This window comes from Petaurus breviceps, unplaced genomic scaffold (genome assembly GCF_028583685.1).
Source record: "Petaurus breviceps papuanus isolate PSGF00001 unplaced genomic scaffold, PetGlider_PUasm1.0 229, whole genome shotgun sequence".
Lineage (NCBI taxonomy): Eukaryota > Metazoa > Chordata > Mammalia > Diprotodontia > Petauridae > Petaurus > Petaurus breviceps.
In genome coordinates, this window is record NW_027185903.1 from 2,916,587 (window position 1) to 2,937,838 (window position 21,252).

The following is a 21,252-nucleotide window of genomic DNA, read 5'->3' on the forward strand; positions in this document are numbered from 1 at the left end:
TTGAATTGCTTTCCTTTAGAAAAGCAGATCAAAGGACATGTGCTAGCAGCCATGCTAGGTGTGCTAGGGTGCTTGCTGCTACATACAGCCAGTAAGTATCTGCCTTAGCATTTGAACTTGGGTCTTCCTGACTTTAAGTCCTGCACTCTACTACACCACCTAGTTACCTCGAATTTCTTAAACAAAGGTAATCATAGTACGCTCCTGGACCCTAGCCTCAGCTTCCTTATGTTAAAAGACTTCTTTATGCCTCCATTTCCCCTCTGTACAATGTAGTTCTTTCTTCCCTCTATTCCCAGGAATGATAAATATCATTATTATTATTATATGGCTCTCTATTCTTCTCCAAGATTTGCTAGAATATTGTAATTGGAAGGCTCATAGGATCATAGATTCAGATCTAGAATAGATCTTAGAGATCATCTGGGCCACTTTAAAAATGAGGAAATGGAGGCCCAGAAAGTTGTACTATCTAAACAAAATATTTAGCTGTCTCCCTACTTTTCACCTTATGACCATGGGCAAGTAACAACCCCCCCTGGGCCTCAGTTTCTTCATTTGTAAATGAAGAAGCTGAACTAGTTGATGTTTAAGATTCCTTCAAGCTTTAAATCCCATGCTCTTGAGAGAATAGATAGTAGTCATGGTTCTCAGCATCAAACCCCTCCACTTTGCACAAATGTGGAATTAGAATTGGTTAATGTAGCAGGTGCTTTATCTTTCTTCCATGAAACGATGCCCTTTCTCAAAGAGTGTCAACTTAATAGACTTACAGAAACAAGGCAGCACCCAGAGATACTGTTGCATCAGTTTCCCAAAATGGTCTCAGATCAGAATGACTTTTATAACAGTAGATTGGGAAGGGTGGGCAGAGTTGCATGATGGCAAGCACTGAACAGTATCTCTTGGGATTCATTTTTGTCTTTTCACATGGGAAGAGTGAGAAAACCTTAGAGTGCAATGAGAAGCATGGTGGCTGGGATTAGGAGGAATCATAGCTCTACTGTATCTGTCCTAGGTGGACAAGGTCTTAGATATTTTGTTCCATTTTGGATGCCTTATTGTAGGGAGGACGTTATGGACCCTGGAGCATTCAGAAAAGAGGTGTGTCCAGGGTGGTTAGGCCTTGAAATTATGCAATATTAGGCTCAGTGGAAGGATTGGGAGCAGGTATCCTGAAGAAGAGAAAAATTAAGGAAGACATGATACTGTCTTCTAGTTATTTGAACACTGTCTTGTGGAAGAGGAAATACTCCTATTTTGCTCGAGCCCAGAGGACCAAACTAAAAACAGTGGGCAAAAGTTGTAAAGAGAAAGATATAAGCTTGATATAAGGGAAAACAAATAAAAACTTAACAATCAAAATGGTCCAAAATTAGAATGAGCTGACTTTAGAGAAAGCATATTCTCCCTTACCAGATGTCTGTAAGTCTAAAGCTGCTTCCAACTGAAATATTGTGAAAGAAGAAGGCACATAGAATTACAGAATCTCGGAGCTGGGAGGGACTTCAGTGACTATCTCATCCAGTGCTGTCAAACTCAGATAGAAATGGGGTCACAAAACAATAGAGAAGAATCCCTGCAGGCCTTATATTGACTTAGGAAACCACATATTCACATTGTGTTCTACTGTGTTTTTATTTATTCTGTTAAATATTTCCCAATTACATTTTAATCTGATTCGGGTTAAACACTTGGGAGTGTTGGGTCAAACACTTCTGGTTTGGTCCAACTCAAATTTGAACAGGAATATCCTCTAAAACATCCCTATTTAAAGCTTCTGCTTATAGACTTCCAGTAATGGGGAACTCACTACCTACTGATTCCATTCATTCTACTTTTGCAAAGCTTTATTTGGAAGTTTTCCTTTTCATCAAGCTGAAATCTTTATCTTTGTAATCTCCATGCACTGCCCAGTTCTGCCTCCTGAGGCCAAACAATAAGTCCAGTCTATTTATTCTTCTACAAAAGGCTCCCTTTCCCACCTAATGTTTGAGCTTTCATGTTCCCCCTAATTCTTTTCTTCTCCAAGTTAATCACGTCCATTCAATTCAATTGATCATTGTTTGGTGTAGTTTTGAATCTCTTCACCATCTTGGTTAACTGAACAATGTCAATTGTCCTTCATAAAATGTGATACCCAGAACTGTGGGATTCTCCCATATGCCACTAGGCCCATGTTAAATTCCTATCTTATTTAAATCCTTCTCTAGAAGAGTCCTAGAGAGGAATAATGTATAGCAAAAGAAGAGGCAGCAAGTGGGAGGTTTTTTTAACCTCATTTTGAAAGGTGAAACCATGCCATAGGGATTAACCAAGTTTACCTGTAACATCGGTCAGTGAGGGGGGTAATCACCAGTCGTAGGGAATTCCCCAGGTATTCATAGCCATACAAAGCTTCTGTAGTGATCATTCTCACAATCACATCCCCATTTTCCCAAGTATAGCGAAGCTGGGAGATCCACTGGAAGTCATTCAGATCTCCAACCTTGTCATGGGCTAATTTGGCAACCACATCACGAGCTGTCCAGACATACAGATACACATGTAAGGGTGAACAGTGTTTCTCTCTCTCTCTCTCTCTCTCTCTCTCTCTCTCTCTCTCACTCACTCACTCTGTCTCTCTTTTGCTACTGAAAACTCAGAGTAAATACCATCCACCTGTAGTCATAGACACTTCAAGCAGAAAAAAACCCCCAAAGGTCAGCTAGAGCACCCCCTGCCTTCAAGTAGGTTTTAATTAAGCCATGCCTAACAAATTAACTTGTCTATTAGTGATTGAGGTAGATCCTTCACCTCCCACCAACCTCTAGTCATTACCTAGAGAGCAGTTTCCCTCAGCTGCTCTGTTTTACTTCTTTCCAGGTACCAGGGTAGAAAGTCAGCTTTCTGCAGGATTTTGTACATGAATCTCCAAACACACATTGGTCGTATTAAATGGATGTGATGTGGGAAGCAGGGTTGTTCAGCTCCTCCCCCCCCCCCCCCTGACCCATTGTTCCGAAGGGTTTCTTGGGTACAAACCACTTTGGAAAGCAGTATCAAAGGAACTGTAATTCTTCTTATCATTTTGTTATCTCCAAGTCTCTAGTCAGAGACAGCACTTCTGGTCAAATACCTCAGTGTACCTCTTCTCTGGGAATGACCTCCTGTCAGTCAACTCTTCAAAACTATCTTTCTAATAAGTATACCCCGACTAACAAAGGCAGATGGCTAAAGATATTCATAAAGACAAAGTAAACATTTAAAACAAAGAAATCCCTCTGAGATTACCTCCATTTTATCCTGTACATCTTGGTTATACATAGCTGTTTGCATGTTGTCCCCATTAGATTTTGTGTTAATTGAAGGCAGGGACTATTTTTTTCATTTTATTGTATTGCCAATGCTTAGCACAGTGACTGATACATATTATGTGCTTAATAAATGTGCTTTTGACTTGACTTGAAGAAAGGTAAATAGATTTCCCCTGTACCCAGAGGAGAAGATTCCATAAAGATGCTCAAGGAGAAAGAAAAGACGTGAACTGTTGTCTTGGGGGTCTGTTGTTGTGTGTGTTTATGAGGGGGAAGAGGATGGTACAGAAACACAGTTTCTATCCCAACACACCTCAGGACCACCAGCCTAAGTAGCACCACTTCTAAAGACCAGACTACTTTCTTTACGGAGGCTGCCTTTCCCTACACTTTTATTCTCTCAGCTCCAAGTTACTTTTTACAGGTTGCCTTTCTCCACCTTCATATTTCTTTTACCCATCCCCAATCTGAGCTGTCTCCTGGACTCATTGAACTGACTTTTTAAAAGTTCACCCTGAGGGTATGGTCTATCATTCTTCATAATTATTGCTTCCTTTCTAATCTATTCAAAGGACTACTCTCATAAAGAGATCTAATGGTCTGGCTGTATCTTTTAAAGTTAGTGAAACAGGTTGGTCCTAGCCCCTTTTGGAGTGGTGACTAGTTCCCATGCTTTCAAGGTCTCCTTCTTACACAGGTAAGGGAGACTTTACAGAGCCCACTAGGGAATTAGGCCAGAGAGATTTTGTGATTAAGATTCCTCACCAAGCTCCCAGCACCCTTTCTCCCTTCCTCCAACCTTCCTTTTTTCTCCCCAGGAAATCAGAAAACCTCAGTCTTTCCTCAGAACCCCATGACATTGGGACAGCCTATGAGACTTTCATCAGGCATTTCAGTGGATAGGTTTAAAGGCATTCACCATAAAATGAATCTTTAGGCATATAATTCACTCTTATTTTCAAATTTAGGAATCCTAAAAAAAAATCAGCTGAAAGCTATACTTCTTGTATGCAGCAGGCTTTTAAAATTCAATTTATTCTATCCTTTCACAGGTGGTGGTTATTGTTGGGGGGGGAGGGGCAGAAAAGATTCCTGTGACCTTTGGTCATTAATCTTCTCCAGAAAGCTCATAGAATTGGTATGGGACATCAGGGGTGATGCCAAAAATTCAAATTCTTTGGTCAATTAGAAAGATTTTGCAAAAGAACTCTCCCTCAAGCCTTTACTATATGCCTTGCAACAGGACAAGTTCTGAAACTGACTGCTGGATAGCAGTTCCTTCCATCTATGGTCATCATAAGGGTCATCACTAACAAGATACAAGAAGGCTAATCATGTGGGATGGGTCCCACTCACCCTTTCCTCCCCTCACCCATTCACATTTTATGCAGGTAAAAGGAGATTTACATGAATACCAAGAGTAACCCTTGGAGGGGAAAAAGTGGACATATCACTAAAAGGTGAATTGTAATCTGAAGGAAGTATATGGAAGAGGAAAGGGAGTAGTTGTTTCAGAATTAGAGATGGTTAGGTGTGAGGTTAGGTGTTTATATTGATTGTATGTGAAAACATTAGAACATTTTCTCCTAAAGTGCACATCTGACCACGTCAGTCCCTTACTCAATAAACTCTATTGGCTCCCTATTACCTCCAGGACTAAATATAATACTTTCTTGTTTGGCTTTTAAAGCCTTCAAAAGCTGTCTCCTTTGACCTTTCTGGTCATCTTACCTCTCCATATACTCTAATGATCCAATGCCAATTCGTTCCCTTTTTAATGTCCTTCAAACACAAAACTCCACTTCCAGAGCCCATGCCTTTGAACTGACTGTCCCACATTACTAGAAGACTGTCCCTCTTCACTTCTGGCTCCTGGCTCCCCTGCCTTTTTTTCAAGACTAGGCTTAAATCCTATCTTCTGCAACTGGCCTTCCCCAGCCCCAGCCCCTTCAACCTTCCATTTACATTTCGTCTGTCTCATGTGTACGTAGTTGTTTGCACGCCATCTCCCTTGATAGAGTGTGAGTTTCATGAGGGTGTGGACTATTTTATGTTTGCCTTTTTTGTATCCCCAGCACTCAGCACAGTGCCTAGCAAATAGTGAATGCCGAATAGATGCTTGTTCCTGTTGCCTTCCTGAGGTGTTTCTGAAGAACAGGACTCAGGAGAGCTCACTCTTAGGGACAATTCAGGTTTTTGTTTCAGGTTCCAGTAATCCTATGGGCAGGACCTTTGAGGGCGGGGAGTCAGGGAATTAGAGGTGGGCTATAGCCATGAAACACACACACAAGGACACAGATTATTCTCATTTCACCTGAGAGATGCCTTCCTCCCCTCTGGAAGAGAACCTCAGGCTGCTGGTCTTCTTTTGGCTCATAGGAACTCAGGTTTGTGGCCTGCAGGAGCCTCTCCTGTTGATCTATGACTGGCCAGGTTAGGAGAAAAAGCCATGCTTACCATGTACATCAATGACCGTGAGGGCTCCCAGTGTCAGCCGAGCTCCACCACTTAATTTACCCCGAACCAGCTCCACAATCTCCGCAATCTGCATGTTATTTTTTTCCAAAAATACCTATGAGGGGCACATATGAGGAAGAGCTATTTACTCTTTCTCATGTTTTCCTGGGTTCTCTCTCTGAGACCCAGGAAACACATACTCTGAGAAGAAGGGGGGCAGGGGAATTACTTGTGACTGACTTCACATGAGGAGGCTGGGTAAGCAGGATGTTTGGTGGACAACTTTTTAAAGTTACAGAATATATATTTTTTTAAAATTACAGAACCATGATCAAGCATTAAAGTTGTAATGATATGAATAAAGCAAATGTCCATAGGATCTAAATCTGAACGAGCACTTAGAGATCACCTAGGCTAATCCTTTCATTCTATAGCTAAGAAATCTGAGCCCTGGAGAGCTGGAGAAATGTATTGCCTCAATGTCATATGGGTAACAAAGAGAAAAGCTAGGATTCAATCAGAGGTCATCTGAAAGACAGTCGTTTCTGTTGTTGTGTTTGCCTTCCATTCTCAAAGAGGGCCACGGCATCAGGGAAATGGTGACATGACTTGCAGTTGACTTGGATTTAAGTGAGGCAGGGCAGTGCAAGGTCACCGGCCTCCCTTTCTCCTCCAGAGCCATCTGGGTCCAGTGACCCGATATTCATCAAGATGAGTGGAGATGACCCAGGATACAATGGGACAGTGTAGCATAGGAGATAGAGTATTGGACCTGGAGTCAGGAAGACTTCTAGCCTTCAAATTCTTCATCTGTAAAATGAGAGGGATGGAATCTGATGTTCCTTAAAGTTCTTTTAATACTAAATCTATGATTATATAACTCCAAATTTAGGGCTCTTTGTACTATATTATATTAATTGGTAATTAACTTAGTCTAATAATTAATAATTATTACCATTAAGTAAAATGTATAGCATATTTTAGCCTGCAAACCATGTTAACAGGAGATCATTGGTGTGTTGGTAAATGTTTAACAACTGGCTCTTGGGGAAAAAAATTTACTCATCACATTTTTCAGTTTAATATATATCATTAACATTTGCACTCCATATTTTCCTAAGTCCAGAAAATTAAAAAAACAACAATAATAAATCAAGCCCTAATTTGTAATACTTGCTGATTTATGGGATATAAATGCCCATAATGAAAATTCAACAATCAGTTTTCCTGAGCCAGTTCAAAGCATTTCTATTATACCTCTGATCTGACATAAATATCAGAGAAGTAAGGTTTGGAGAGTTATAATCAATTCCCCTCTTTTTAACAAATGTAATATGTTTTCTTTCTATAAAATATTCTGTATTTGGTGTCCGAGGACCAGAATTTAAATCTCAGCTCTGCTACTTACTACTTGCCTAGGTAGGGCAAGTCATTTCCCCTCTCTAGGACTCCATTTCCTCATCTATCAAATGAGAGGGTTAGACTAGATGACTTCTAAGTCATCCTGGCTCTGTTTCATATCCCTTGCAGCTCTGTATAGGTGATTCTGTGCACATTTGTACTGTTCACTCTCTGGTACTGTCCTTGGATGTGGTGGGAGAAATGTTTCATTTCTAGGTGGGCAGATGAAACTCTCCCCAGGGCTTAGCACAGAAACTGGCATAAATGCTTGCTAGCAATGACAAAAGAAGAATAAGCAACTGGATTTAGAAAGAATATGTTTTCACATAAATAAAATATTTTCAAAATGTATTAAAGGACCTAAAATGATAATCTACTTGTGAAATACCCTACAGGGAGAGTTAGTGGTGTCATGGGCCTAGAGTTGGGAAGATCTGATTTGAGATTTAAATTCCTTTCCTTCCCTCCCTTTCCTTCCTTCCCCTCCCTCTCTCCCTCCCTCCCTTCCTCCCTTCCTTCATTCCTTCCTAGAAAACCTCTACAGAAACTCAAAACTCCTTAGAACGTAGTTTCAATAGCCCTAATTAGCATCAGAAGATGAGACCTCTCATTCCCCAACTATGCTGAAGAGGTAAAGCATTACTAGAATTCTACTAGTGTAAATAGAAAAGAGGAACATCTATTGAGTACAGAAAATAATATTGCATGAGTCACAAAAGTGGTTAGCTGACTACTGTTCTCTTCAAATCCACTTTACAAATCATAGTGTAAGAATATTTCTAAGACTTCTTATAAAAAAAAAAAAGCATTTGCTATGAGTTACTCTCCCCCCCCCTTTTTTTTTCACTTATACAGCAGAAGCGTAGCACAGATGTGGTAGAAAGAATATGAGACAGTCAGGTTCTGTGTGACTTTAGGCAAGACACAACCTCTCTGGGCTTCGGTTGCCTCCTCTTCACAATAAGGAAGTTGAACTTAATGTTGGTGAGTCATTTTTCAGTCAACTCTTCATGATCCTATTTGGGGTTTTCTTGGCAAAGATACTGGAGTGGCACTCCATTTCCTTCTCTAGCTCATTTTACAGGGTAACTTACCCAGGGTCACATAGCTACTAAGTTAGATTTGAATTCATGAAGACAAATCTCTCTGGTTCCAAGCCCTGTGCTCTATACGCTGCACCACCTCCCTGCCCCAGGTTGGACTGATGGTCACTAAAGTCCCTTCAATGCTTAACATTCTGTGATCTAGGATCAGTTGCCTTGGGCTTGCATCTTCACTGAAATAAGCACTGCCCACTAAATCAGCCAGATCAAAAGTGTTTTAGCCCATTAGCTATGGAGCAAGGAGAAGAAAGACAAAATTACAAGAGTCAGCTCTGAAGCCTATTAGTGAGAACAACTTCCCTGCTTCTTTAGGCAGCTGGGCAAATGAATTGTGGTTCCACACATCCTTTCAGGGCTGAAGAGAATATCGGGTAGAGGAAATAAAATGAATTAAGTACATTCTACCTCTCCTTCCCATTACTCTATGAAGAGCTTTCCTGGCTATGAATAGGCTTGACTGCTGACGTTGGCATTAGGGAAAAGGAAGAAAGATTAGGATATCTCCTAATAGGTAATATAGCTAAGATGGGAGAAGATCAGTCCAAGTTTTCAGAGCTGCCTGGGGAGTAGAGAAGATTGTCAAATCCCATGGGTCTCTGGGAATTTCTCTTAGGTTGACCTCCAGGGACTATGGTGCACCTTGGAAGGGCAAAAGTGATTCATGTTGGGCTTACCGGTAAGGTTTTATTTATGATAGCTTCAGCCACCTCCTTTGTCCAGTAGATAGATGAGACACAGATTACGACTTGCCCAGGCCACTCCAGAACCCACTGCTTTCGAGGAACCTATAAAAAGTCAAAGATCACATAGGTTTAGAGTTGGAGGGGAGACCTTAGAGGTTACTGAATCCAACCCCCTCATTTTACAAATTAGGGAAATGAGGCTAAAAGAATAAACATGTCTTGACCATGGTCTAAGTGTCAGACAGAGGATTTGAACTCAGGTCCTTCTGACTCCAACTTCAGCTCTCTATCATTCTACCAGCTAGCTGCCTCCCCCTCAATGCTCCCTCCAAAAAACAAACAACAACAAAACAAAAAAAAAAGCCAAATAAACATGATAGGATGCCACAGAATAAGTGGAAGTACTTTAATTTTGTGTATTGTAAAGGTCACTAGGACCACTTCCATCTTTATGAAGAGGAGAGTTAATCTTACCTCCTTTCACACAATACAAGCCACACAGGCCTTACTCCTAGGGAAAATAAGAGGTCCCTAGAAGGGTGTAACAGAAGAGGCTTAAAAAAAAATCTTTCCTCCCACTCAGACACTGTTGTAGGTGGTCTGAAATTCTACCACTAGTGATTAATTTATTTGGGTTATACACTGTGCCCTCTAGTTTCTTTTTTTACAAAGCAAATACTCTGGAGTATTTTCATCATATCTTCAATATCTTAGGTGGGTGGAGTTTCTTAGATGCTTAGCTTATGGCAGGAGAACATTCCTTAAAAATCTTAACTTTCTATTTTGATCTAGGACAATGTAGAAATAAGAACAGGGAATTCCAAAAGAGACTTTGTGTTCATTCCAACACCCAGCTGGAATTTAGATGACCTGACAGACATAACAATCCTAATTACTGTTATTGAGAGAGGTTCTGGAAGTTTTGTCTTCCTTAATACTTATATTAGCAAAAATGTCACTATCAATTTAATTGGTTCACCCTCTCATGAACCCCAGTATTCATGGGAAAGGAAAGCAAGGCAGAGAAAGGTTAGATGACCTGTCCTAATGACAAAACAGGAGAAAACAGAATTAACACTCAATCCCTTCTCTGAGTCCTTGCCAGCTCTCAGCCATGTGAGAGTGAAAGAGCACCATGTTTGGAGTTAGAGAGCGTGGGTTAGAGTCCTGGCTCTGCCACCCAATCCTGGGTGACTCTGGGTCAATCACAACTTCTTAATTAGACTTCCCTCTCCTTGACTGTAAAATGAGTGGTCTGGACTAGATGACCTTTGAAGTTCCTTCATTTCTAAATCTACAGATCCCACCAAAAGCTTAACTCCACCAGCCTTGATGCAGGCTCTGGCCTGGACTCTACCTCAGCATAAGCATCAATCCCTTTTTTAAGCACTTCTCTGATGCTGGAGAGCATCATCTGTTCCACCTGAAGAAGCCATTTTTCGACCATGCCCTGTAAGGGAAGAAACACAAACAGAAATGGGCAGTGAGCACACAGAATCAGCAGAGACTCCAGGAAAGGAAACGAACCTAACTTCTGAACATCAGATATTAAACCCAAACCAGCTTTTCCCTTCCTCTAACTGAAGCTGCTTGTTATTGTTTCTATTTATCTTTTCAAAGTCCTTGTTTTCTTCCTTCCTTAAACCCATAATCCTAAAGTAAAAACATAAGGCTGATCTAGCAAACACATATTCATTTTTGTAACAGGTGGATGCTCTTAGGCCTAGATCATTGTTTAGGGTCAGGTGGGTGGTAGAGTGGATAAAGCACCAGGCCTGGAGTTCCTGAGTTCAAATTCAGCCTCAGACACTTACTAGCTGTGTGACTCTGGGTAAGTCATTTAACCCTGTTTTTTTTTTCATCTGCACAATGAATTGGAGAAGAAAATGGCAAACCACTCCATTATCTTTGCCAAGAAAATCCAAAATGGGGTCATGAAGAGTCAGACACAACTGAAATGACTGAACAACACATTGTCTCCCTATTATTTCCAGGGTAGATGAGGCCTGTATTCCAGAGGCGCTTCTGTCCCTGGGACTGGAGAATTCTGGTAGTGGAGGGAACAGAGTGATGGACTAGGGTCAGGAAAACCTGAGTTTGGACCCTGCCTCAAATATTTTTTAACTCTATGACCCCTAGGTAAGTTCATTTGGTGTTTCTCAGATTCAGTTTCCTCATCTGTAAAATGGATAAAATAACTATTGAAACTGCTTCACAGGGTTGTTGCTACCAAAACGAGGCACTACTTATTATTACTAGCCAAATACATATGGAAAATAAGCAGCAGAAAAAAAATCTGCCCTGTGATAGTATAAGTCTCAGTTCACTGGAACCAGTAGGTTATACCTCTAGTAGTGGGGAAATGAAATCCACCCTGTCTTGATTCCAAGGGGGTGGTTGTTCTTCGTAGATTTCTCTATCAATTCATCTTCTGTAACCATGTAGTATATAAGCTGCAATTATTTTTATGGTGACCTTACAAATCCTTTAGGCAGCTGGGTGGGTCAGTTAGATAGGGTTAAGGGATATGGAGACAGAAAGACCCGAATTTAAATTGTGCATCAAGACACATAATAGTGTGTGATCCTGGATAAGTCACTTAAATCTCTTGAAGCCTCAGTTTCCTAATCTGTAAAATGGGATGATAATAGCACCTACCTCCTGAGGTTATTGTGAAGATTAAATGATGTGAAAGATACAAAGCATTTTGCAAACTTTAAAGCACTATATAAAGGCTTTTATTATTATTATCAGCAGTAGTATTACTTATCATTAGTACTAAAAAACATGATGATTGAATATCCGATGAAATAATGTTTCTTATTGCCTTTGAGTATACAATAAAGGCAGTGCTAATGCCCACCCCCTCTTTTTTTTTTAATAAGCAATCGGGGTTAAGTAACTTGCTCAAGGTTACACGGCCAGTTGTTTCTGGGTGTGGTGCTAAGTATCTGAGCCCGGATTTGATCCCCAGGTCATCCCGACACTGGGGGCCGGTGCTCTTACTTGCTGAGCCACCTGGCTGCCCCTGCCACCCCCTCTTTTTATTTCCTCTTTTAGATATATGTATGAGCCATCCCTTCCATTTAGCTGCAACTTCCTTTTTTCCTCTGGTGCCATTTGTCACAAGAACTTCAAGATTGCTGTCATTCATTTCTCTTCCAGGAAGAGGTCCACTTGTTAATCATTGGACAAGGATCTCATATTTACAGTACAAACAGTCAAATTAAAGTTTGTTGATGTTGATGTTGCTGTGATTCTTAATACCCTCTGCTCCATTTCCTAATACTCTGCCATCATCACTGCAGAAATGGAAGGGGGGCACGCACATAAGACTGAAGCTAAGTTTTTATTTTTCCTTGTTTCATGGGTTGTTATGGCCAAAATAATTGATCACCATGTGGCCAGCCTGCCTCTTATTGTTAACTAGCTTGATGCCTCAGGTAATAGACTGTTTCTGGGGCCATACTCAAAATCTTTCCATCCTGGTAGAACATTCTACAGCTTACATTCTACTGGCATAGCCTTTGAGAGCCTCTATGCCATGATGAGACATTAGGGTAGGATTTTGTAGAGTTGAGAAATATGAGAAGAAATATATGGCATGATTCAGGAGAAAGGAATGAGACTTGTAGATTACACAGGAACTTTATGCCTCTATATCGTGAGTACTTTAATGAAAAAAAGGGTTCATAGGTACTAGAAGTAGTACACATGCTAAAGAATGAAGTAAATTTCATTTTAACAAACAGGATGTTATTATTATATATTGGGCATTGATGGGGATATTATTCCTGAATCAGCCATTTTGTACAGCCAGACCACAGGAGAGTTAAGATCAGAATTAGTAAAAAAGCAAGAAAATAATGAGAAAAAGACATGGTATACAATTAAAACAACTTAACCCTGAATGATTTAAATAAGCAACTGAAAATTAAAAATGGGAAATGGACAAAAGAAATGCCATTGACACCAAATAGAATATGTTTTCCCCTAGAAATTTAATGTAAATTAATTGCCACAATAAAAGACCAAAAGAATTCAGAAAAATCCTTAGTCAGCAAACAATGGATTAACTTGCCAGATATAGAAAAGTGGCTGTCAAAGGCAATAGTGGGTTAGAATAAGGAGTTATCTGAAAAATCTTATTTAAAAAAAAAGTATGGTGGATGGTTATTAATGCTTTTGGCTAATAAAGCAGAGAGAAGGAGTAGAGGGAAAAATGAGATTTTCAAAAGTGTGGTAAGACATCTCAACTGCACAACATCATCTCAAGGGCATTTAAGGATAAAAATGGAAGGTGGATCACAAACAGAAGAAAAATAGAAAAATTTGCAAAATTCATTATGACAAAATATGTTATAATGTTTTCTCCATCAAGGGTAATGGAACCATCAGACTTGGATCCTCACTCTACTGTTCTGCTTATAGAGTAGGGGAAAATGACCCAAAGACAATAAAGATGACAAAAGCAGCAAGATTGAATCAAGTGAATTTAGAAGAGATCTCCATTGAAGGAAACATAATTGTGAGGGTGCTGAGGGACAACGTGCAATGTAGCTGAAAGAGGGGAAGGTAATAAAAAACATAGGAAAAAAAATACTGGACCCTATTGATGCCAAAAAAGGTGACAGAGAGAACATCAGTGACCACTGATCTACATCCCTACCCTCCTGTCTCTACAAAATCTTTATGAAAATCATCTTATAAAGGTGTCTGCAGTAGGGGAAAGATGAAAAAGGCATAGAAAAAAAAAGTTTAGACTCTATTAATGCTGAAAAAGGTGACCAAAATAAGACCAGTAACTACTGACAGATGCTGAGTTTTCCCTTTATACAAAACCTTTATAAGAGCCATCTGTACATGAATTGAAGGCATGTTTGATCAGATTATTAGTGGGAAAGAAGAAAACTTTCACAAGTGATATTCAACAGCGGGACCACATCTTTACTATTTCAGAACAAACTGAAAAATTATAGAGAATATAAGATCCTTTTGGCCTTTTTTGTTGGTAAATTATAAAAAAAAATTGGTAAGATAAATGCCACCTTCCAAATTATCTGGATTTATGTGATTTAATTGCATGCAAAGACTCTGTGCCATTTAAGGAATTCCCAAAACCTCCTATTCCATTTAAGAGAAGTTGATTTGTGCCACGGAAAAAGGAATGAGAGGAAATGAGGACAAAACCTCTTTTCCACCACTTCCTTCTTAGAGAACAAAACTAGTGGTTTTTATTTTCTGTTTTTAGTGGGTTATTATTTTTATCATCTGATGCAATCTGAATACAAAAATACTTGAACAATTGTCCCCAGTTCCTGGCTTTGCCAGGTCTGCTTTCTAGTGCCCTGGAGAAGCAAACTAGAGATAGGGAAAGAGAAAACCGTCTGAGATGCTGTTGTCCTATTGCAGAACCAAAACTTTGAACTTCAGCAATCTAGAATCAACCTAGAATTTGATTATTTCCTCCTTTCCCCCCACCCCCAACTTCCCAGTTTCAGTGTTACGCTGTAGAGTAGGGAGAGATTGGGGCTGGGAGATTAGAGGAACTGAGGTGATCCGATCCTTAAATCACAGAGTTGAAATTTCTCCCCAAATTTGGGATCTGGCCTAGGAGTTTGAAAAAAAAAATTTTATAACAGCCTTCTACTTAAGGACCTAAACTTTCCCAGCTCATTCATGAGTATTTCCCACATCCAGTCTATATTACAGACAAAAAAAGTCCTTGGTGACTGACATTTTCTCTTGTTGTCTCCCGTGCCTGGAATACTCTCTCTCCTCATCTCTGCCTCCTGGCTTCCCTAGCTTCCTTCCCAGTTACACTCCCATCTTCTAGAGGAAGCCTTTCCCAACTTTTTATTCTAGTGTCTTCCATCTGTTAATTATTTCCTATTTTTTCTGTATATAATTTATTATTTATATCTGTTTGTTGAACCTCCCATTAGATAGTTAGCTCCTTAAGGTTTATCTTTTGCCCCTTTGTGTATCTCCAGGGTTTAGCAAAGAGCCTGGCTTTTAGTACATATAACACAAATGTACAAACAGTACATTTATATAACACATAAATATAACACAAATAGTACAAAAACATAAATTCTTTTTGACTGGCTCCTTCTCAGTTACTATTGACTCCTCACATGTGTCTCTTGACAGCTATTATGAAAGTACAACCATTTATAAGCTCTTTTCCTTCATCCTATAGCCTGATGAAGGGAGAAGGGGCCAATGTTACCTTGGCTTGAAGTGGGTAGATTTTGGTAATGAAAGGAACTATTTCCTTCTCTGAGCTAATCATGCCCAAAATTTCCAGTTCTTCATTAAACTGAAGTCTTGCAATGCCCTCAAAACACTTCTTTAAATGTGGCTGAACTCGGAGGGGATCCTTTGTTTCTGACAAGATCTCCAGCAGCTCATCATTTGATAGGAAAAAGAACCTATTACAAAAGAGGAAGAAGGAAAAGGAAATTTATTTTCAGGGCCAGGAATTCCACTCCCCAAACAGGGGGTGGTACTTTGGTACATCACAAAGACATCTTGGGTATATATTGCAACTTGGGTTTCTCCACCCCTTCCCTACGCCAATTTTAGATGGTGACCGAATGTGGACATGGCATTGGCGAAAATGGTACCCATGGGTAATGTGGTTTGGGTGCTTGTTGTGTATTGAGAGATGACTGTGGTGAAAGAAGGTGAAAAAGAAAGATTTTCTCTTCCAGGATACATCCCATCAAGTGTATGAACTAATAACTGAACAATGTTGAGAAACAATATAGTTAAATGCTCATTTGAACAGAGATGAGTTTACCATCTTATAAAACAGCCAATAAGGCTGCCTGATTCATCTCTTGAGTTCTGCAAGAGCCTATAATGTTGCCTTAAAACTGCTCATTTGAGAGTTGTACAATGGCCACAGTGATCATAGAAGGACCAATTTTCCCACATCCATGTAAAGATAAAAAAGTTACCTTCTATAGGTTTCTACTCCTCAACTTCTAAATCATGTATTGAATCATCAGGTATAATATAATTATAGTAATAATTAGAGAAGAGTGGGGTGGGTAGGTGGTGCAGTGTATTCACTGAGAGTACCGACCCTGGAGTCAGGAGGACCTGAGTTCAAATCTGACATCAGACACTTAACATAAAAAACTAGCCCTGTGACCATTGGCAAGTCACTTAAGCCCAATTACCCTACCTTCTCCCCTCCAAAAAGCCAAAATAATAAAAATAACAATAATTAGAGAAGAACAGTGGGTAGAGAGCCAGCTTCAAAGTCAGCAAGACCTGAGTTCAAGTTTTCACCTCAGATATATAATTGGGCTATGACCCTGGGAATGTCATTTAACTTTTCAGTGCCCAAGTAGCAAGTGGGTGTTCCATGAACTGCAAGGTGAACTGAGAAAGTGAGTATGAATGTTGTAGTATAAACCCTCCTCTCTTCTGGAAATTATGATTCAAAGGTAGTGACCTCTTTACTAACAGTGAATTGGAGCATGGGCTTCATATAGGCTGGACAGCATGGTGTACCTGGGGAAAAACAACCTTTTCTTCTCCAAATACTCATTTAGTCCCTTCTGGATGTCCTCCAAAAGATTGTTGGCTTCTCTGAGTTTCTCTAACATCTGTGGCTGATCTGTTGCTACAAGCACTCTGGCATCTTTCCCCTAGAAAGAAAGGCCCCAAAAGTAAAATTGAGAATCAAAGAAACGCCACTTCCCATACTAACACCAAAGTTACCATAATATTCAATATTTTTAGTTTCCAAAGCTGGCCCGGAAGGCTCAGTATCTGCTGTTATGGCCTGTTAACCTGGGGAAATTTATTTCAAATAATCTAGAATATATCTTCCTAGATAATTTATCTTACAGCAAACTAGGCAAGAAAACTCCCTTTGGGCTAATCCCATAATATGATGCCCAATTTAGGAAAGCCTACTTTTCAAGAATATCTGTACTTGATAAAACATTGATGGGGGGAGGGGGAGGAGGGAGAGTTTTTCACTTTACAAAAGGATTTACCACATCATTTTTAGCCAAGTTTTTCTTGTCCAAACTTCTCTAATAGATTTATAAAACTGGATTTATGGGGTGGCCAGGTAGCACAGCGAGTAAGAGCACCGGCTCCAGTGTTGAGAAGACCTGGAGATCAAATCCCGGGCTCAGACACTTAGCACCCACCCAGAAACACCTGGCCGTGTAACCTTGAGTAAGTTACTTAACCCCAATTGCTTAGGGGCGGCCAGGTGGCTCAGCGAGTAAGAGCACTAGCTCCAGTGTCGGGATGACCTGGATCAAATCTGGACTCAGATACTCAGCACCACACCCAGAAATAACTGGCCGTGTAACCTTGAGCAAGTTACTTAATCCCAATTGCTTTAAAAACAAAAACTGGATTTACAGAAATTCAGTCAAGGCTACCATGTTGCGGGGACAAACTGCTATTAACAAACCTGATGAGAGAGACAAGTGCTTACCGCTTGGGTCATAATGCCCTTCCAATAACCATCAACAATTCCAAATTTCCTTCCTTCTTCTGGCATTTGTGCTATGATGTCCTCAGAACTGAAGATAGGCTCCAGGTACAACCATGTAGCCTGGCACTTCAACCAGGCATCTAAAATCTCCTGCATTTGGACCAGCTTCTCTTCCCATTTCTGTGAAAAAAAGAAACATTCTGAGCCATGGATCCAGAAGCAACCCAAACACATCTCTAGGAAATTACCATGCCCAGATATGATGCTATCCCAGGAACCATACTCTTAAAACAACAACACATTTTTCTTTTGGAGCATTTAAAACCATTTCCCTACATTGTCTGTCTGCAATGGTAAGCATTCAGAAGCATGAGTTCCCTATCTTCATAGGAATTTCGTGAAGCTGGAAGGGACCTCAGAGATTACCTGGTCCAACCCTTTCCCTCACATTTCTAGCACTTGAAGATTTGTAAAGTACTTTCCTCACAACTACAGGCAAACTTACAAGTATTATTATCTACACTTCACAGATAAGGAAATTGAGTTTGACAGATACAGTGACTTCTCTCAAGTTATATAACCAGTAAATGAAAGAGCCAGGATTCGAATGCAAGTTTCTCCTGACTTCAAATCCTTCACTCCTTCCAATACATTATAGTGCCTCTAGGATGAAGCAACTGAAGTAACTCACCCAAGACCACATCAGTATTAAATGACAGGATTGAGATCTGAACCCAGATCAATTTCTCCTGACTTCAGAAGTTCAAACTTATTAAAATTTTAATTTGCCTCAAAGTGCTTATTATAATACTTCTTCTTATATACAAGGCTTAGATTTTATGCTAGACTCTTTAAGGTGTCTTTGCCCTTCCCTCTTCTGAATTTTTCAGAATATATTTTAATGGAATGGAATAGTTTTAGAAATCACAGAGGTCTTGAGACTTTGATGAACTTTCCATGAGTGTGCTGGTACTGATAACATGAACTTGTGAGAGAAAACATGGCACAAGTAGATGGGAGGCGAGTCTTAGGGTTGGGGAAACCTGGGTTCATGGCCTTCTTCTGATACATACATGCTATATAAGCCTATGCAGGTCACAACTTCTTAGTGCCCTCACAAAAACTTATAGCCTTTCAGTCTGTAAGTTACAGAAGTGTTATAGAGATTTAGTTCCATACCAGGAGTCCCCTAGACAAACAGACTTGGTTTGAGCCAATAGTGATGATAATAATTTATATTCTTTTTTTTTTTTTAAAGCAATCAGGGTTAAGTAACTTGCTCAAGGTTACACGGCCAGTTATTTCTGGGTGTGGTGCTAAGTATCTGAGCCTAGATTTGATCCCCAGGTCATCCCAACACTGGAGCCGGTGCTCTTACTCGCTGTGCTACCTGGCTGCCCCAATAATTTATATTCTTTAAGTTAACATTTATATAACACTTATTATGTGCTATTTGTTGTTACTGAGTCATTTCAGTCATGCCCAATTCTTTGTGACCCCATTTGGGATTTTCTTTGCAAAGATACTGGAGTGGTTTGCCAGTTCCTTCTCCAGCTCATTTTACAGATGAGGAAACTGTGGCAAACAGGGTGAAGTGACTTGTCCAGGGTCACACAGCTAGTAAGTGTCAGAGGCCAGATTTGAACTCAGGGAGATGAATTTTTCTGGCTTCAGGCCTGTTACTCTATCCAACTATGCCATTTAGCTGCCCCTACTGTGTGCTAGTGCTTTACAAATATCATTTCATTTAGTTCTCACAACAAACTTGGGAATTAGATGCTATCATTATTATCCCCGTTTTACACTGAGGAAAACAGAGGCAAACAGAGGTTAAGTGACTTGCCCAGGGTCATATGGCTAGTAAGTATCCATGGCCAGATTTGAACTCAGGTCTACCTGACATTAAGCTTGGTGTTCTAGCCACTGTGTCACCTAACTGCCTCATTTAGCATTTTACAGTTTACAAAATGCCAAGAGGTACATAGTACAAATGTGATCACTGTTTTATAAAGTACGAAAATTAGTGATTTACCCTGGTAAATCCCAGAGTCAGGAACGGAATAAAGCTGTTTTGGGGCCCCTGAGATCACAGGATCACAGGTTTAGAGCTGGAAGGAATGTTAAATTCGTCTATCTAACCCTCCTATTTTATCAATAAGGAAACTGAGACCCAGAAAACTCAAGTGACTTGTTCAAGGTAAGGAATGGCAAAACTTGTATGGAAACTAACTCTGAATCCAGCCATCTTTCCACAGCACTCCTCTTTCCATTGCATCAATGGGACTATGCCACTATGGTGTAAGATTGATAGTTTGGTCCCTAATTCTGCCAAAGCGTATCAAATTAACTAATATTTACCCAGTGTTCCCTATGGAAACAAACTGCACTGATTAAAATATCTGTGTAGGTGTGACTTTAATGCTATTTCTGGTATTACTTTTTTTGTGGAAACATAAACATATCAAAAAAAATCTAATAGAACAGAAAAAACAAGCATGTCCTGAGCAGTGTAATTTCCTTATAAAAAAAAGAAATGATCAAGGGTCATTACTGTTTCTTTCCAACTCGTGGCTCATTGAGGCTTGCCAGACACAGTAGTCAATCCCCTCCGCCCCCCCCCCCCCCCCCCCCACCTTTGGTCTGTGTCCCCCATGGTACAGGAGCTCTTGGGAGTATACTCCCAGAAGGCATTTAAAGAGCAGTGCCAATGACTGTGACGTCTTATGCAAGAAACTGAATACCATGGGGCACAGGTTATATTTTCCTCACTGTTACCCAATGAAAGCAAAAGAAGAAGAATTTATTCTGGGAAATTAACAGCTGGTATCTGTGAATGAGATCTGGGTTCTGAACCATGGCTTAAAATATAGGGGTGAGAAGTATACCTAACAAAGGTTAATGTAAATATATTTACTGTGTGTCTTGCAAATCTAAGCAAAAGGGCTTTAAACTAAAAAGAACAGGACGGACTACCTGTGTATATTTTCCCAAGTTAGATACTATAAAGAATAGCTACAAAGAAAGAAAAATAGCAGCTGAGCTATACAGAAGTTCACAGAGACAAAGTCTCTGAAGGAGCTATCAGTAAAATCCACAGCTTCAAATACCTACACACCAATATTGGAAGTTTAGACTACAACAAAGAAGAATGTGAGGTTCTAGCACAAGGGGGTAAATTTGGCTTCACAGGTATCATTGAGACTTGGTGGGATGAAACTCCTGGACCCTGGCTCTAGATAGGTACATCTGAACCAAAAGAAACAAGATAAGTAAAAATGTGTAGGGGTATCCAGGGAAGGAAGGAAGGAAGGAGGGAGGGAGGGAGGAAGGAAGGAAAAAAGCATTTAAGTGCTGCTATGTACCAGACACTGTGCTAAGTGCTCTACAAATAGAATCCCATTGGATCCTAACAACAAAGCTGGTAATTATCACCCTTATTTTAGAGTTGAGGATACTGAGGCAAACAGAGGCTAAGTGACTTGCCCAGGGTCACATAGCTAGAAAGTATCTGAGGCCAAATTTGAATTCAGTTTTCCTGAGTCTAGGTCCAGGACCCTCTTTACTGCTCCACCCAGCTACTTCTATTAAAAAGGTATACTTATTACGTGAGGAAATTCATATTATTTCCTGAAGCTGAAGCATGATGGGAACTTTCAGTAAATATCAATGGAAGGATAAAGAAATGTGATTTTTGTCATTAGAGTAAACTATAGACCACCTATATAGAAAGACGAAATAGGAATTTGGGAAATAGGTCACAAGCCTGGTACAGGGGTGTGGTAGAGTTATGAAGGGGGACTTCAATTACCTAGATATCTTCAGGAATGAACTAACTCTCT

At 40.0% G+C, this 21,252-nt stretch overlaps 1 protein-coding gene and 1 non-coding gene across 2 annotated transcripts in view; both read right to left on the minus strand.

Annotated features, from left to right (window-relative positions):
• The window catches only part of DNAH3 (dynein axonemal heavy chain 3), a 184,783-nt gene that overhangs the window by 91,269 nt on the left and 72,262 nt on the right, over nucleotides 1-21,252 (minus strand). Inside the window, exons 22-28 of the mRNA XM_069096531.1 lie at nucleotides 17,414-17,593; nucleotides 16,468-16,604; nucleotides 15,173-15,374; nucleotides 10,298-10,390; nucleotides 8,932-9,042; nucleotides 5,754-5,868; nucleotides 2,325-2,523 (exon numbers count right to left, since the gene is read on the minus strand). Of these exons, the coding sequence (XP_068952632.1) occupies nucleotides 2,325-2,523; nucleotides 5,754-5,868; nucleotides 8,932-9,042; nucleotides 10,298-10,390; nucleotides 15,173-15,374; nucleotides 16,468-16,604; nucleotides 17,414-17,593 (1,037 nt within the window). The remainder of the gene's footprint in view (nucleotides 1-2,324; nucleotides 2,524-5,753; nucleotides 5,869-8,931; nucleotides 9,043-10,297; nucleotides 10,391-15,172; nucleotides 15,375-16,467; nucleotides 16,605-17,413; nucleotides 17,594-21,252) is intronic.
• Nucleotides 9,306-9,431, minus strand: LOC138167601 (U6atac minor spliceosomal RNA). Its single transcript, XR_011169929.1, has one exon. It is a non-coding gene; the product is annotated as a U6atac minor spliceosomal RNA (small nuclear RNA).